The sequence below is a fragment of the Vigna radiata genome, chromosome 7 (genome assembly GCF_000741045.1).
Source record: "Vigna radiata var. radiata cultivar VC1973A chromosome 7, Vradiata_ver6, whole genome shotgun sequence".
Lineage (NCBI taxonomy): Eukaryota > Viridiplantae > Streptophyta > Magnoliopsida > Fabales > Fabaceae > Vigna > Vigna radiata.
In genome coordinates, this window is record NC_028357.1 from 52,342,037 (window position 1) to 52,360,507 (window position 18,471).

General features: G+C 29.9%; 2 protein-coding genes and 1 long non-coding RNA gene across 5 annotated transcripts in view; 2 read left to right on the forward strand and 1 right to left on the reverse strand.

Moving 5' to 3' along the window:
• LOC106768097 overlaps positions 1-1,063 on the reverse strand; it is a 2,260-nt gene extending 1,197 nt beyond the window's left edge. The window contains exons 1-2 of the long non-coding RNA XR_001376222.2: positions 906-1,063; positions 687-757 (exon numbers count right to left, since the gene is read on the reverse strand). This is a non-coding gene — a long non-coding RNA (uncharacterized LOC106768097). The remainder of the gene's footprint in view (positions 1-686; positions 758-905) is intronic.
• A 4,551-nt stretch (positions 1,064-5,614) lies between these two features.
• On the forward strand, positions 5,615-6,940 carry LOC106767165. Its single transcript, XM_014652005.2, has one exon. The coding sequence runs from the start codon at positions 5,722-5,724 to the stop codon at positions 6,322-6,324; it is 603 nt and encodes a 200-aa protein (XP_014507491.1). The 5' UTR covers positions 5,615-5,721; the 3' UTR covers positions 6,325-6,940.
• A 5,706-nt stretch (positions 6,941-12,646) lies between these two features.
• Positions 12,647-17,733, forward strand: LOC106766850 (NADP-dependent malic enzyme). 3 transcript variants are annotated; one of them, XM_014651619.2, is made up of 20 exons: positions 12,647-12,725; positions 12,994-13,316; positions 13,830-13,950; positions 14,046-14,120; positions 14,459-14,610; positions 14,694-14,799; positions 14,898-14,963; positions 15,066-15,161; positions 15,265-15,336; positions 15,432-15,515; positions 15,593-15,691; positions 15,914-15,961; positions 16,060-16,113; positions 16,230-16,328; positions 16,396-16,485; positions 16,571-16,648; positions 16,772-16,846; positions 16,940-17,030; positions 17,295-17,423; positions 17,494-17,733. In XM_014651619.2, the coding sequence occupies exons 1-20, from the start codon at positions 12,696-12,698 to the stop codon at positions 17,580-17,582; spliced, it is 1,977 nt and encodes a 658-aa protein (XP_014507105.1). In that variant the 5' UTR covers positions 12,647-12,695; the 3' UTR covers positions 17,583-17,733. The 3 variants fall into 3 exon arrangements, with proteins under 3 accessions (XP_014507105.1, XP_014507106.1, XP_022639963.1); XM_014651620.2 differs by lacking the exon at positions 12,647-12,725 and adding an exon at positions 12,870-12,896; XM_022784242.1 differs by lacking the exon at positions 12,647-12,725 and adding an exon at positions 12,870-12,887.
• The last annotated feature ends 738 nt before the right edge of the window (positions 17,734-18,471 follow it).

Sequence of the window (18,471 nt, forward strand, 5' to 3'; positions counted from 1 at the left end):
ATATATTAACTCATAATTTTAATATAATATTCCATTAAACCATTAAAGCAAACAATTTAATATTTATATTAAACTAACGGACCAACATTTATTCATATTATAATATTATAAATTATTATGGTTATAATAACTATAATCTTTTTGTTTTATACATATCCAATTTTCTTTCCTGCAACATTTATATACATATATAATTATATTATATTATATTAATATAACATATTATTATACCTTCTTCCTGTTACACCTAATATTTAAGCACATCCCCTGTTTTCATCTTCTCCCTTTTCTTTTCCTAAGTGGACCCACCCTCACTTCTCTTATTCATTCTCCCATTAAACCCCAAATCATACCTATACTCACGTAATTATCAAAGGACATAGCAGAGATCCATGCAATCATCACTTTTTCCCTTCTTTTTTTTTTAACACTGCTAACACAAAATTTTCCACTCCCAAACAGCTCATAACATTTTAATCTACAATCATTAAATTCAATAAAATCACTACACAGGCAAACCATCATAGAGTAAGCATACTCACTTTTCATCAGTTTCATAACTCATCACATATCTCCCAATATTCATAAAACTTAATATGNAATTCCAAAACAGCACACCAAAATAAAATTCACCATACATACAAAGCATATAAACAATTTAAAGAAACATAATTAGCTCCCCTTACCTGGTTTTCTTTAAAAGTAGCAAATTGAAAACGNCCTAACAGGAACCCACTCAGCGTTGAACTTATAGAACCTACAAATCACCGAATTGGTGATAGAACACAACTCTTAGAGCTCGATAGGCAGAGAATGGAAGGAAAAACACATTAGGAACATGAACCCAACAAAGTTGCATGCCCTAGGTTCTAGAATAGTGAAAGAGAAGGGGAAATAGGACTTACTGGTTGGAATAAGAAATTGTTTGGTTCAAGTTGAAGCCCTTGCGACCGCGATCGTTTAGGCACCTTCGAATTAAATTTTAAAAGGTTCAGTGTCTAGATCTTTTAGAGAGAAGGCAGAGCACCTTCTTAGGAAGAAAAGAGCTCTGTCTAGAGAGAGAAAGGAAAATACAGAATGAGAAAAATCTGATTATTATTTTTTGAATAAAGGTCATGGGTCCTTAGCTTATGGGCTGACTGTCTCAACATAAGGCCCAATAACTTTATAAATTTTCAGGATCTTACATTTCTTTGTTTGTATATTATGTTTGTCAATGTAAGTATATGTTAGTAAAAAAAGTTTGCGTATTTTGAACTTTCATGATATTTAAAATTGGAATTGAACCTCGATTCTTACCTTGGTTTATTTCAATCACCAATAAAAAATGTTAGTATGAAATAAGTATTTCTAAATTTATTTTAATTTTGTGTGTTGTGTATGATTTCTTTTAAAATTGAAGATGAGTTAGTGAAGAATAAGTTAAATTTAAAAAAGATGTTGGACCACCTAGTGAGAAGATTGAATCGGGGTATTGAAGTCCATAATTAATTGAAAATTTGATATTTCAGTAGTTCTTTAATTTAAAAAGATGTACATCTCAATCTTGTGTCTGTTTACTAACTATTTTTCAACTTTATTAAAATCCTTTATTTAATATGTAACACACAAAACTAAAACAAACTCAAATATTTATTTCATTATAACCTTTTTTTTATTGGTTATAGATTTATTTTATGTCAAACATGGTATAATACGATGAAAATGACTGTTTTTACGTTGAATCTTGTACTGTTTAACGTAAAATTATGTTAAGTGTTTTTCGTTCTATTTAAATCATGTGTCCCACATTAATATTAATCCTAAAAAGGACCAAAATAAAAAGTTCAAAATAACATACGTAATATGTAAAAAGTCATTAACCGTATATTAGTGATAATTGACTCAAAATACCATATTGTAATAAAAAATTATAAATTGGATTAATAATTTATCTAATCGACCATGTAACAACAAATAATAATAACAATAATAATTAAAAAAAAATAAAGTTTGTAATATTATTTCTTAAAGGAAGTATGTCATATAAAAATAAATAACTTAAATTTATATTATTGGAAAACGTATAAATTTATAATTCCTCTATAAAAATGTATAAGTTCTGGCATCTAAGAAAATTCTACTTGAATATTGAATTGCACATTCAATTGCCATTAAAATCCAATTCAGCTAACAAATTTTGCTATATTTAAATATATATAGTATTTTTTATAAAGAGGAGGCTAGATATATTATATTTTCAATTATTTTTGTCTCTTGTAACTAATCTATATTCATTTGTTCTGAATTAATGAGAGAATTGATCTTTCGTACCTATATATTCAACGCTAGAGATTAGAATGCCACGATACAATGGGAGATAGAGACACATTACATAAGACAAATTTTAGATGTAATACACATAAGCATTTTGTTTTTCGATAATTTGTGTCAATTGTGTTACAATGTCTCACTGTCAATGAAATCATTAAATTAAAACTCTAATTTTAATACTTGTAATGTTTTCCCAATCACACATATTAAATTAAAACATATTATGTTTTCTCTGGTCTTATAAGAGAAACACCACACCAGAATGCCACGTTTCCAAAGTACTTGTTCTATTCATGACCGATGAGTGCGATTTTGCCGTGAGATATTTTTAGCGGTGTTCGTTAAATGACACTGATAACGATACACACATATTAAATAACCTACATTATTATCTTTGGTCGTGACTTATATTTTTTTCTATTATAATTGAGAGGTGCAAAAAATATATAGTTATTCAGTGTTGTTGGGTTCTTTAATTTTGAAAATGTTGATATCAAAATTTTATTACACTGTGAAGTTGTATATGAAACGTAAACAGAAAATTAATGGCTGGAGCAATCACACCTCTCGATATTTGACAGGGATTGCAAGACGATTATGGATCTCTTGTTTTTGCAGTGCTGAAATTGGTCCAAACAGGGCATTATTCAATGGTGACACCTTTCATAATGTAGGTGGTTTATTATTTATGTTATAGTATAAACATTTTTAATTAACGACTAAAAAGTAATGAAATAAATAATAAATTGAAATTGTTTTATCGTTTAACTAATTAGTAAAAAACACCTTCTAGTGTCTAATCTATTTCTGGAAATCAAACGCTACTCTTTCTTTCGTGATTTTAGTTTTCATGCATACTTTCCAGAAAACTTCTATTAATATAATTGATTTCTTACGGAAAAAAAAAATGTCGCGTACATCTTAAAAACGTAAATCAAAAGTAAAATGCATGTAAATCATGTAAGCCAAAATGTAATTTAAACAGTCAACTACGTGTTGACATATCACACTTTCCTCGAATAATAAGGTCAGTACAAATGACACAGAAAAAAATAAAATAAAATATATATATATATATATATATATATATATATATATATATATATATATATATATATATATATATATATATATATATATATATATAAGTGGAACTTGACGGTAGAGATTATAAGACTTGTGAGATGTTTGTTTTCATTGTCCAGTTACACAATACATTTTTAAATATTCATTAACATATTTGTTGTTTATACTTTATTAACTATTAGATTGACCTAAAACTTTTATACATGATTTATAATACATATTTCTTCAACCTAGTTATTGGGATCTTCCTTTTGAGGTATGTGTTTAGAAAACTAAGTTTCACAATTTTAGAAAATTGAACCTAATATTATTCTGTTTTCTAAATTGTTTTTGTAAAATCTTTATTTTCAATTATTTAACCATTGGATGAGGCAACATTTTGAAAATTATTCAATGAAACTTGATTGTGTATTTTGACCAATATATCAAGAATTAGAGATTTATATATAGTCAGAAATTATTTTTTCATTTTTAAGAGAAATCTAAATATCACTTTTTTTCTTTTTGTTATTTTATATTGTCACGATAAAATTTTATTTTCTATCACGTGTACTGTAAAATGATATAATTAATATAATATTATTTACTAATTTGAATTATTGTTACAAAAATTACACGATTGAAATACATTTAATCAATACTTAGTCAATACGGCAACAATACTTGGCTAAAAATCTCAAATAACGTCTCTAATTATTTGTATTTGGTATGCAAATCTATTTATTTACCCATAACTATTTTTCGTTAGATTTACGGAAAATATTTTCTATTAAAATAATTGACTAATTATTTCTGGTAGGATATATTTTAATAAGCTATGCTTTTTATGCACAAATTTTAAGTTTAAAACTCTATTTAAGAAATGGAGTTTATATCGACGAAGTCCTCTTGATAATTTTATTAAAGTGTAAAAATGAAATTTAATAAAATAAATAAACATGGGTTTCCATCAGGGAGACCTTCGAGTAAACTCCAACGTCCATTCCTTGTAATGCACCAACCTACCAACATCAATGGTACGCTTTTAAATAACCATTTTTGTCATTGTCATATAAATTTCCTCTCACCTTCTCCAATCTATCATATATAATATATATATCAATCCTTTTATTTCTGTTTGTTTAACTGGTCTTGATAATTGAAATTTTTATAGCAGTGGTCATTAAAATAATTTTTATTATAAATTATTCCAAGTACAACAATAATAGTAGTAAATGAGATTTTTCATATGCGTAAACTATGCCTAAGAACACAAAAAAAAAATACAAATTTAAAATTTCATCGCAACGTTTCAACCCCCTTATCGTTCGCAAATGATCACTTTTATAAATTTAGGTAATGTAGCAAATTTTGAAAGAAAAAGAGATGGAAATATCAACTTATGAAGTAATTATAGTTTTTCTTTTTGTTTATCATTAAAATACAAATTCTCATAAATATTGATTAAAATATCATATGTAATAATTTTTTTTTTAATTATGCATTATAATAACTACTTTTCAAGTAAAACAATGTGTAGTATAATAGAAAAATAGAACATGAATTATAACAAACATCTTTAAACTCTAGCTTGAGTTTATTACGTATGTTTTTCTCTCTTCTCTCGTTTATTCTCTTTCTTTGTTCATTCTCTCATAGTAATTGTGTCCCACTCGTTATCTCAATCATTGGTGGCATATTATTTATTTATTTTTTTGGAAAAACTTCATTTATTGTCTCGTCCAATATAATACACGATCATCTGAAGAATGTATGTATATATAAATTTTATATGTATTTTATATATAAAATGAATAATCTAAGTTATGATGTTAATTTTACAATTTATTTATTCATTTTAAAATATAATTTTTAATTACTTACACTGTTTTAATTATTTTTATATAGATAAAAATAAAATTATGCATTAAAATAAGTTATTGTGTATAGCATACTTGTTTATAATGATTGATTTTTTAACGTATGGTAATAATGTATTATGCTAAAGATACAAATAGGTTTATAATTGTTAAATATGGAGATTTTGTCGTGGTTGTATTTCTAAACCATAATATCCCGTTTAAACAATTTTCATCCCATTAATAAACATAAATTTTAAATTAATTGTTATAAAAAAAGATTAATAATGATAATGAGATAATAATAAGAACAACACACTTGCACATCACTGACTCCTTTAAATAGCTCCTACCACCTCTCCCATTGCATACCAAAACACATTCCAATCATTCAAATATTACTCTCTCTCTCTCTCTCTCTCTCTCTCTCTCTCTCTCTCTCTCTCTAAGCATTTAGACATAAAAAAAAAGAAAAAAAAAGAAAATGGAAATTGAGGGAAGCACGCAGGTGGTGGCGAAGAAGGTATGGAACATCATACGTGTGATGTTCTTCATGTTGAGGAAGGGCATAGCGAAGAGCAAAATAATGGCGGAGTTCCATCTCATGCTGAAGCGTGGGAAGAAAGCCTTGGTGAACAACCTCATGCTCAACCACCACTACATCATGGCCTCTTTCACCTGTCGCTCCAACCACAACCACGCCACCTTCATCTCCCCACGCGACTACGAGTTCAGCTGCAGCAACAGCCCCGCCATCCCCTTCCACGCCGTCAAACGCACCCACAAAAACCACCGCTTCTCCAAACCCTCCCAACAATACCACGACGTTTCCACCCTCTCCGCCGTTCAGAAGGTTCTCGAAATTCTCAACAACGACGCCAACAACTCACCCTTCCCCGCCTTCGGAAAAAGCCCCGTTGGCAAACAACTCAGAGTCACCGACTCACCCTTCCCTCTCAAAGACGACGGGGATAGCCAAGTCGACGTCGCAGCCGAAGAATTCATTAAGAAGTTCTACAAAGATCTCAACTTGCAGAAAAAAATGGCATATCTTGAGTCCCCATATCATACTTCCTGGAGCAGATGAAAATTATTGCATTCCACTGTTTTCAACTTGCAGTTTTAAAAAAAACAACCTTTGTCATCTCGCATGAACAAAGCCTTCCGCATATTTTTGGCTGCTACATCATGAGAGTTACATGATCAGATTGATCATTTGCACTGTGACATGGATGGCATGTGACGTGACTTTGTTGCTTTCGTTGGATGCAGCAGCTTTGCTTTTTTGGATGGGTTCTTGGGAGATGATTGTCCTGATGCTTATTTTGTGTTTTTGCTTATACTGTCTTGTTTCGGTTCACTACACTATACTACACTGTATATTAGTGTTTTGGAACTATGTTTTTCTTTCTTCCCAGTATTTGGGGTTTGAGAATGTTGGTGACAGTACCAGTGTAAAGTAAGAAAAGAATGAAAAGAAAAAAAAAAAAAAAAGAGATGTGATGTGCTTGTTTGTGAAATTTTTTGTGCGTGTCTTCCTCCAGTGGTTTGGAATTTCCCAGTCCCAATAAAGGAATGCACCTACTGCAACTTTGCACAATAATAAATTAAAGTGGGAGATGAATGCAGCTATTGGTTATCTGACCAGAAATTTAATTTACAGCTTTTTCAAGTTTGGTGAGTTGGAAATTGGCTTTATTAGAGCCTTTATGTCTCTCTTGTCCCTCAATTGCTCTAATCATTCTAAATTTCTCCTTTTTCATAACCTGCGCTTCTATTTATACTATTACTTGTTACATTATTTGTCGGATAATTATAAATAGATATTCTTTTATACCCTCAATACCCATAAATATTTACATTTATTTTTATACATACTTTTCGAATTTTAAATAATTTTTTTTAAATTAGATTTTCAAAATATAAATTTTAAATAATTTTAAAATATATATATATATTTCATGTACTAATTTTTATTTTTCATTCCTAATTAAAACTTCATCATCAAATTATAGGAAAAATGAAATGAATATATAATAATGTTGGCCATAATTTTAATTAAAATGTGGATGAAAATCAAGTCAACATATTAACTAGTGAAGTTTAATTATTTTACTTCCTTCCCTTAAAATAAGATATATCGTAAGTTTAGAATATTAATGATTGGGGGTAAAGAGTATTAGAAAGGACTAGTACTCGTTAATTAATGTAGTAATACTTTGTCAAACGAAATGAAACCTATATTATTTATTTGCTTCTAAATTTAAATATATTTTTAAAGTATCAATCAATGGGATTGTGTTATAAACTCAAGTTCTTCTAAAATATAAGAGTCATATTATATGAGTTTAACACTGCCAAAATTTTTTATATTTTTTATTTTTTTCTCTTCTAAAAGTGTTATAAAATTCACACTCAAATAAATAAATTTCTATTTATACTTTAATTTTTTCAAACTTAATTTTGTTTTTTTTTATGATCCAAAATCTTATTAAAAATTTAATAGCTTAAAACAATTTCATTTTAACATATAGATATATTTCTAACAAGCTGTCCTGTAAAAAAATTATATTGAAAATGTTATGCTATTAAAAATGGTTACTTCTGAACATATAAATATAAACTAGTTTCATTATTTTCGACATTAGGTTTTATATATCAAATTAATATTGTGGAGTATTTATTGACTTTATCTATAATAATTACTTTTTTGTATAGAAAAACATAACTAATAACTTTTTATTGAATTTTCCTTTCCAACTACAATACTCGAACTATCATGTAAAAGATCGAGTTTATTAGTACTTGAATTAAAAACTTAGTAGTATTTTTAAATTGATGTAAGTATGGGATATCCAATTTCTTAAAATATTAGGAGGAAGAATTTTACCTATCTAATTTGAAAAAGATTGGTATATAAAAATCATTATTTGAACTTTTTTTTTTTAATTATGATTTCAATGTACTTTGGAGTTATCACGTATGATAAAAATAATGAGTTATTTAATTGAAAGGCGTGTCTTTATAACACCACTACACTTTATTATTTAGTTTTGCTGGCTTGGCACTTGTCGTCGTGTGCCATCATCTGAATCTCAAAAAAAGCCCTTTGCCAAAAGATAAACAAAATCATTGAATCTCAACATTTGGGATCCGTATCTTCGTTTCCATTTTTTTTTTCTTATCAATGTCAAAAATATCATCGTGTACAAAAATAGTGGCTCTTAATGTTCGCAAGTTAAAACTCTCAACTTTAAAGTATATACTTAATGAATTTTTCAATTTATGGATCGAGGTTAAGTATGTTTTTATAAAAAGATTTCTAATTTTCAAATTTAGGTTAAAATTTCATTTCTAATTTGTTCTTGTTACCGTTCGATTGAGTTGAATTATTATGCGTAAACAATATTTTGATGTTAAAGTCAATGTTTGTTTGAAAAAGTTAATAATAAATTTGATTAGTGTAACAAATTATTTGAATACTAAACATGTATTTATAAATTTCGAAATGAACTTATTAGTACTGGCCTAATTAGAATCCAATGACGATCTTACTTACAATTAATATAATTATTGATTGATTAATATAATTAATTTTAGTGTTAATTCTGTTTGTAATCTGATTGGTTGGTTCACCGACCAGTTTATGTATGATTATAAACTAGTTGATCGTTCAGTTTGTAATTAACCATATGATTATGTTGTCACAAATAAGATGAGATTGTATGATTTTTTTCAAATTTAAAAACATTTAAATGATCAGTAGTTTGATTATTTGGATCAAAGTCAATTCAATCTAATTAAATTTATTATTGTATAGATTAAGCATTGGTATTTTAGGTTTAACATACCCTCATTACAGCTTGAAAGAAGAAATTGTTTTGGAAAAATGATGTGATTGAAAAGTGTGATTCTGTGATAGTAATGGGCATACAATAGATGTGGGTCAGTGGTATTATTTGAGGGAACTTTAGTTAGTGTGTGGATTAGTTTGTCTATTTCTTCCCAAAGCAGTGGCTATGGCAAACATTGGAGCCATTTTGTCAAACACAAAATAAAGTACATGCTGCTTTAGGGATCACTAAGGACCCAAAAGACCATTGTTGCTTAATTAGGTAATACACATATAACACCCACTTTCATTTCTCCTCTTTGTCCATTTTTTCTATTAATATATTCACTACAAGATTAGATATGTTCAATAATTACCCAATAACATATTACATGATCAATTTTAAATGATTAATTTAACCTAATCCGATTTAGACTCATTTATATATTATAAATTTGTATTATTTTTAATTAATTTTAAATTTTAAAATTAAATGTATACATTTGATGAATTTGATGAATTGAATGAGGGGAGTGCGAAGCACCCTCGGCTGAAGGCAAGTTGATTGAAGCTACGACCACAACACCACCACCAGCGAAGATGCACAACAACAACATAAAGAAGAAAGTGGCTGAAAAAGTTAATATTAAATAACAAAGGTTATTATTGAAATTTCACATAAGGATAGGGTAGAGAAAGAAATTTGGGTGGGGTTGCAGGAAGCAATTCCGGAAAACAAACCATGGACAATATTGTTTCGGCAGCCCAATCACATGATTCAGCCCCAAAATCAAAGCAAATCATAAATGAGGTTTCAAATTAGGTTTAATAGGTTTGGAGGTCCCTATATTTGGAGGTTTGTTTCAATTGGGTCCTCCAATTTTTGAAGTGATCAATTATGTCCCTAATTTTGTCAATTTGAATCAATAAAAGTCTGTTAAATGCAATTAACGTTGTGAAGTTTTTGAACATGTGGCACGCTGACGCTTCCAGGTGGCACCGTTTCAAGTGCATAGGTGGATTATAAAAGGGTGAAATCCCTTTTAATTTAGGGATTTCACCTTCAAATAAGCGTGTCACATGTTCAAAAACTTTACAGCATTAACTGCATTTAACGGAAAGACTTTTATTGATTCAAATTGACAAAATTAGGGACCTAATTGATCACTTTCAAAATTGGAGAACCCAATTGAAACAAATCCCCAAATATAAGGACCTCCAAACCTATTAAACCTTCAAATTACCCAAAACAACACCAACGAAGTTCGACGTAGATCCGATCGAGAAGCCTCGCCGAAGATGATAACTGATTATAAAATCTTTAGTGGGAAGGAGAAGTAGAAATAAAAGGAATACTTGATAATTATGTAAAACATGTCATGCAAATGTTTTAATTTGTTTAAAGATATCTCTATACTTATGCTAAAACATCTTATAAAAAATATTTATTTTATTATTATACCATCAACATTTTATATTTATGTTGATTATTTATCATTTTGCATAAGAACTATTTTAAACATGTAATATTCACATTAAATTAATATAGATCCATTATGTTTATAATTGATGTGAAATATCTTCATGAGCTAGAGATAGATCTCATGTGAAATATGTCACATTTTAATGACTATAATGAGCACAGAATGTGTCACCTTTTACAAAAAATTTTGATTAACAAATATAAAGTGTAATTATTTTAATACTATATTGTTTAAGCGTTTCTCCATGTAGAGAAACAGATGAAACTGAACAATGTACTTTATGTGTATTAATCTTAAACCAAAATTATATTAAAACTAAACGTACTTACCACCCATATATTCACCTCATTTAAGTCAATACTAAAAGTTCAAACACATACATTTTAACTTAATAAATCCTAAAACAAATACATAAAAGTTAGTAGTATTTAAATAAAGAAAAAAAATACTTTGCCACACTTGTGACAAAATAGTAGTATTTATGCATTTTTTTTTTTGTAATATATATAATAGATAACAACCTTCTATTAGAAAATTTGAAACTACATAATAAGTAACTCAAGAAAATTTAAAGTATATTATCATCTCGATAACCCTTAATATCCACAAAAACTGTGGTCTACATTTAATATAATAGTTATACTCAAAACTCCTTTTTATTGTTTATTCTAGTAATATATAATTTAATCAAATTAGTACTTTTAAAAAAACTCTTTTTTATTGTTTATTCTATCAAAATACAATTTAATCAAATTAATACTGTAAAATAAAATAAAATAATAATCATTTATTTCTGAAGAATTAAATACGTTAGAATAAATTCAATGAAAAGTATGTAACAAATGAAGTAAATTTATCACGTAAGACATTTTAAGTGTTCACATTAGTTAAAGAAAAAAAAAATAACTCATAATTTGTAATATTTTGGATGATCGAAAAGATTTTGATTACTTTGTAGTTAAACCTTTGTAATTTTACAAAAACTTTTAACAAAGTTAATTATCAAAACATAAGTCAAGTAGATTAAACATTTAAAATGTTTAACATAAAACATATCACTATGATGTGGAATTGTCTAATAATTAAGTCACCAAAAAACTCTTTAGAAAATTCCACACATAATATTAATAATTTAATGTGTATATGCTCAATGTTGTACTATTAACAATAATTAATATTTAACATAGGTAAAACATGTAATTCATAAATCTTAGATCCATGAACGAGTGGAAATTAGAAAAGGAATAAACAAGTTAATTGACGAGCTAAAAAATTAATAATCAAACCATCTCATTAACAACAAACAAAACAACACATCAATAAATTTAAATAAACACTAAAATTTATAAGTTAATTAAAACTTATTTATTCTATTTAAAAATAACCCGTTATCTCTATATATAAACATATTCAAAACCCAACAAGTTATCTCTATATTCTCCTTAAAAAAATTCTCTTATTCCAAAAAGAATAAAATAAATTGTCCAATACTACAAATCTATATCTTTATACAAAGTACTATAGACAAGAATATTCTAACTTTGCGTGTGATGATCAATATACCATATCAGTAGTTCTCTTTAGTTTTAAAATTTCCACGCTTGCTCCTTTTGGATAAGCATCTTGATAATTTTACCATTTTTTTTAACGACGTTTTCACAACAAATCATATATAATTATTTTATTAGTTTGTTTGAATTTATGTTTAAAAAAATATTTAAAAAAATCAATCACAAATTTTACTGTATGTGTTGTAAAAAAATTATTAAAAAAAAATTATTAAAAAAAAATTTCCTTTGGACAAACAACTCTCACCTGGATGAAGCACGTATTCATAACAGCTCCTTCTAATTTGGACACCTTTCTTCAACCATGTTACAAAGCATAAGTATAATATAGTTAATACTGTGTACTTTGAAATAAATAATTTTTTAGCCAAAGATAGTTATTGCTGCAACAAATTTCCTAACATTATCTGATCCCCTTTATCCAACAAGAATACGTGACATCAGACAAAAAGTCTTCCTCAAGTCAATTAAGACCACACAGTGCCACGTATTTCACAGTGTCATCTAGAAATTCTATATATCTACTATCGCCCAACAGAGACAAAGCCTTTGTCTTTTTTCTCTCTCACCTCGTATGATTTCGTTGAACACTGCCAATTTAATGGTAATTAACGACTCTCAACTAGAGATGGTTCCTTTTTTTTTTCGTATTTGACTTGTTTTTTGGTTAAGATTTGAAAATTTCCAACATGGTCACCATTAGTTAACCATCTGCAAAACGTAGTAAAATTGTAACGATAAAGCACAGAAGACGAGACTTGACATGGTTTTTCGAGTAGAAAATGAATTGACACATGCACCCCACTTGCACAGTGTTCCTTGACTTCTCTCGTCATAATTGTTGTGTTTGACATTTAACTTTTATGAAGCAGGGACACGGGTGCTCAAAAAACTTGGGAATTTCTGGCTGGTGTGGCGGTGATAAGAGGAAAATATCAGAGAAAGTTGTGTTGCGTGTGAACTCAAAGGTTCGTGAACATAATAATATCCATAACACTGGTAAAGAAGAAGAGGGAGAAGAGAAGAAAGTGATTGGTAGGAAGATGGAGAGCGTACTGAAGCCACTGAGAGATGGAGAGTCAGTGTTGGACCTCAGCCCCAGATCCACCGTCAGCGGTGGCGTTGAGGATGTCTACGGCGAGGATCGCGCCACCGAGGACCAACTTGTCACCCCATGGACTATCTCAGTTGCCAGGTCCTCTCACATCACACGCATTTCTCAGTCATTATACTTCTTCATGAGTTCAATTGCATGTGGTGTATCATGCTTAATATTGTATTTCATCATTAACAATATACAAGTTGTGTTGGATGTGGCTTCTTTTGTATCTTTTCATGGAATTGTGTGTTTTATTTAGCTTATAGCTCTGTGTTTCTTTTCTGCCATTTTGCTTCTTTTATCCGTTACTACTGGGTTGATTATAGTAACCTCTTTATTTCTATGTACAGTCATTATCATAGAAAAACATACATGGTAAACCAATTAAAACTCATGTTAGAATGGTTTTTAAGATATTAATGTAACATCGAGAATTTACCCTATACGGTAATTTGTGATTAGATAGCTGTATGAACATCGTTTCCTTTATGAGTGCATGTACTATTTAATCTTTTAGTAGACAGAAGCACTTCTCTGATATGACTCCGAGTATCTATCTGATATAAATTTGTGGTTTCTGAGTTTTGGAGCAATTTGTTTTACATGCAGTGGTTGGTCTTTGCTAAGGGATCCACAGTACAACAAAGGGCTAGCTTTCAGTGAGAAAGAGAGGGATGCACACTATTTGCGTGGACTTCTACCTCCCACTGTCCTCACTCAGTTACTTCAGGTTTGTGCCTTCTGAAAAGAGTTTTATTTAAAATCTATGAGAGTATTATTTTTCTCCCCCTCTTTCGTCTCATTATTTCTTTGTACTCTCTACAGGAGAAGAAACTGATGCACAACATCAGGCAGTATAAAGTTCCCTTGCAAAAGTACGTGGCCATGATGGAACTTCAGGCAAGAATTTCAAGTCATTATAAATAGATTAGACATCATAAGATTAGTTCCTGTTTAGGTTCTCTTGTTCATTCATGGCGCTTTTGTTCATATTAAGTTTTCTGCTGAAAAGATGGGCAGGATATCATGGCAAATACTGGATAGTAATTTCTTTCTTTCATGGTTTCTTTTTTTCTCTTAGTAGTTCTTTGAACTATATCCCTGCAAATACACGATGCCCTTCAATTTTGCAAGAACATAGAAAATGTAACAATGTGGTGAGAACTGAAATATTTTATATAAAATGAGGATATGAAAGCTGAGAATTAACTAACGCAGCATTTTGTTGTTGCATACAGGAGAGGAATGAAAGGCTGTTTTACAAACTACTCGTTGACAATGTTGAAGAATTGCTCCCAGTTGTGTATACTCCCACTGTTGGTGAGGCTTGCCAGAAATATGGGAGCATATTCAGGCGTCCTCAGGGTCTTTACATTAGTTTGAAAGAAAAGTATAATTCTTCATTTTCCTGCATTAGTATGAAACTTTCAGCTATATTTGGTGCGAGGTTGTGAAGTTGTTGGCCATTTGCAGGGGTAAAGTCCTTGAGGTTTTGAAAAACTGGCCTGAGAGGACTATTCAAGTTATTGTTGTAACTGATGGTGAGCGAATTTTGGGACTTGGAGATCTTGGATGTCAGGTACATATGCAGGGGAATTGAACTACTTAATTTGCACAGAAATTATAGACATGTGAAAGTGGATGAACACATAACTAATTACGTTGGTTGTGCTTCAGGGGATGGGGATTCCTGTTGGTAAATTGGCTTTGTACACTGCACTAGGAGGAGTTCGTCCTTCAGCTGTAAGGATTTTCCATTATTTGTTACATGTTACATATGATGTTTGTGTTTTGTCTTCTTAATTTCTTCCTCCCTTCCTTTCATTTGATTTTATTTGTGTTCAGTGTTTGCCTGTCACTATCGATGTGGGGACAAATAATGAGACATTATTGAAGGATGAATTTTACATTGGCCTCAGACAAAAAAGGGCAACTGGGCAGGTTTGTATAAGATAGATGCCTTACTAAGAATTATTTTATCATATATTGTTGTACAGTTAATAACTTGTTTTGATCTGAGGCAACTTTAATGGTTTCATTTTAGGAATATTACGACCTTCTGGATGAGTTCATGACTGCTGTGAAGCAAAATTACGGAGAAAAAGTTCTTGTACAGGTCGATACAAATTTTCTATGCATGGTTTATGTGGCTTCTAAACCTTTTCTTCACTTATTATGCCTCATTCTTTCAACTTCAAATGATTTTTGCAGTTTGAAGACTTTGCAAATCACAATGCTTTTGAGTTGCTTGCTAAATATGGTACAACACATCTTGTTTTCAATGACGATATACAGGTAATTTATCTCGCAAAATCAGGCATCTATTTATGGAGCATTGTTAGAATTCTGTAATTGTTAATGTGTTATTTCAGGGGACTGCATCTGTTGTTCTAGCTGGTGTTGTAGCAGCCCTGAAGCTCATTGGTGGGACCTTACCTGAGCACAAATTCCTCTTTCTCGGTGCTGGAGAAGTAAGACCATTTTCTGTTTGGTCTCTTTTTTCTGACTTGTTATTTATGCTTCTTTCCATGCTGCGGAAGTAAAGAGAAGTAACTAAAGTGATGAATCATTCAATTTTATTCATCATCTAAATTTCATCTACATTCTGAGGCTGATAATACAAGCCATTAATTACCCATTTTTTTGTTACTTAACAAATCAATTTGTCTAATTCATTATTTGTACACTTTCAGGCTGGAACTGGTATAGCAGAGTTAATAGCTCTTGAGATGTCAAAGCAGGTGAATCAGTCACTTATTCAGCAACACTGGTTTCTTTAGTTCATTTCAATTCACGGCTGGTGACGTTCTATATGTATTTCTATTTGTTTCTCTGGCAGACTAAGGCACCCATAGAAGAGAGTCGCAAGAAGATATGGCTTGTAGACTCAAAGGTAGTAGATTGCTTGACAAGTTTCTGCAGGAAAATCTTCTCTGCTGATTAATTTTTTATTAAATTTTAGTTTTATACACTTTTCTAAAGCATTTATTTATTTTCATTCTGTTGCAGGGTTTGATTGTTAGTTCCCGGAAGAATTCACTTCAACACTTCAAGAAGCCCTGGGCTCATGAACATGAGCCAGTCAACAGTCTCCTAGAAGCCGTGAAGGTGTTTAATATGTTTGCATATGGTCTTCAAGGGGTATATCCTTCTCCCTAATTACTGCACATTTCAGGTGATCAAGCCTACAGTTTTGATTGGATCCTCTGGTGTGGGAAAAACATTTACAAAGGAAGTGGTTGAGGCTATGACTTCAAACAATGATGTAAAACCTAATCTCACTCTTGTTGTGGATGAGTATTTAGATATACAATTTTACTTAAGAACTGCACTGCCATGCCAACTTGCAGAAACCTCTCATTTTGGCTCTCTCCAATCCTACCTCACAGTCTGAGTGTACTGCCGAAGAGGCTTACCAATGGAGTGAGGTAAAGAGACTGATGATAGCATCTTTCTCTGGGCCTGGTTAAGCATTTTTTTTTTTTATGCAAATTATGCCCAACTCTCGTACATTTTTGCAAGAATATTAATCTTCTTGTTTTCAAATAAAGGGTCGTGCAATTTTCGCTAGTGGTAGTCCATTTGATCCAGTTGAATACAAGGGCAAAGTTTATGCTTCTGGCCAGGTTTTAAAGTCTTCTCCAAATTCATTATTGTTTCTCTATTTTCATCTGTTAAACAACAGAACATCGCATCTGATGCTTTCCTTGTTATTTCAGGCCAACAATGCTTACATTTTCCCAGGCTTTGGTTTGGGTTTAGTAATCTCAGGAGCTATTCGAGTACATGATGATATGCTTCTAGCAGCTTGTAAGTGAATGTGACAACTTTAGCAAGATAAATCCAATGAACATGATTATGATGATGAGTAGCTTTCTTTTGAAACGGATAGTAGAGAAGGAAATGCTTTGACGGAAACTCATTCTATTTCAATATTCATGAATTCTTTTATTTTATACATACGCAAGCCAAAAATATCAACTATTGCAATCTTTTGGCATGTTATAAGCAGTGCTTACACATAAAAAATGCTTTTAGATAGTAAATTCATTGACATTCTTGTGAATTGTGCAGCTGAAGCCTTGGCAAAACAAGTGAGCGAGGAGAACTACAGAAATGGTTTGATTTACCCACCATTCTCTAATATCAGAAAAATCTCCGCAAATATAGCAGCAAATGTTGCTGCCAAGGCTTACGAACTAGGTGTGTGCTCATTCTCTTTGATCTTTCATCCTCATTTATTTCCTTGTAAACCAAACAACTGTTTTTGTAGGCTTGGCCACTCGTCTTCCACGACCTCAGGATCTTGTGAAGTATGCTGAGAGTTGCATGTATACACCTGTATACCGCAACTATAGGTGATTGAGGACAACTTCTATGGACTCTTGCCTTTTGATTCTAACAAGGATGTGTTGTGTTTGATGTTTTATTGTGCTTTCCTCAAGAGTAAACAATATGCATGAACTAATGTTTTTGTACTACGTAATCCAGCTTGGCTTGTTTCAACCCTATCTATCATCTATTACTGCCTTTATCCATGTCAGTTATGCCGCAGAGGATAGAACAAACAAATTCAGCTTAAAAAATCCTGTCAGCAGAGAATTCAAATTCCATATATGCATAGAAACTATCGTCTTCATTCATTATGCAAACAAACATAATTGACTAGAACGTTTTTCATTTATTCATGTATTTATTAAAAGGACAATGATATTTTGACAACACTTTTTGACAACTTTTTTTATAACGGGACACGTGTCATCATTTTATTGATCTATTTGAATTTTTGTTTAAAAAATATTTAAAACGGACCAATCACAAACTGCCACGTATGCATTGTCAAAAAATTATTAAAAAAGTGTTGTTAAAAGAAGTTTTTCCTTATTAAAATTATTGACTTATTAACCACTTTTCCTTCTCCCTTCCTATTCATTTATGATAATAATGATAGCAATAAATATTATAATTAAAATTGAAAAAAAATTCTTATTAATAATAAATATAAATTAACAATAAATAATAAAATAACACCACTAGTAATTAAAATAATATTAATATTAAAACAATATATAATTTTTCATCTACTTAAATTCAATTTATTATTTGTAATTGATAATTAGCTTTTAGTTCTATAAAATAACATTAAAAATAAGAAACCTTTTAATGTGCGCATATAATATATATATATATATATATATATATATATATATATATATATATATATATATATATATATATATATATATATATA

Bases quoted from the DNA above. Each gene is read 5' to 3' on its own strand.
- LOC106767165 (XM_014652005.2), top strand. From the start codon at position 5,722: ATGGAAATTGAGGGAAGCACGCAGGTGGTGGCGAAGAAGGTATGGAAC.
- LOC106766850 (XM_014651619.2), top strand. From the start codon at position 12,696: ATGATTTCGTTGAACACTGCCAATTTAATG. The intron at 15,692-15,913 runs GTAAGACCATTT...GTACACTTTCAG, and splicing joins TCTTTCTCGGTGCTGGAGAA to GCTGGAACTGGTATAGCAGA. The intron at 16,114-16,229 runs GTAGTAGATTGC...ATTCTGTTGCAG, and splicing joins TATGGCTTGTAGACTCAAAG to GGTTTGATTGTTAGTTCCCG.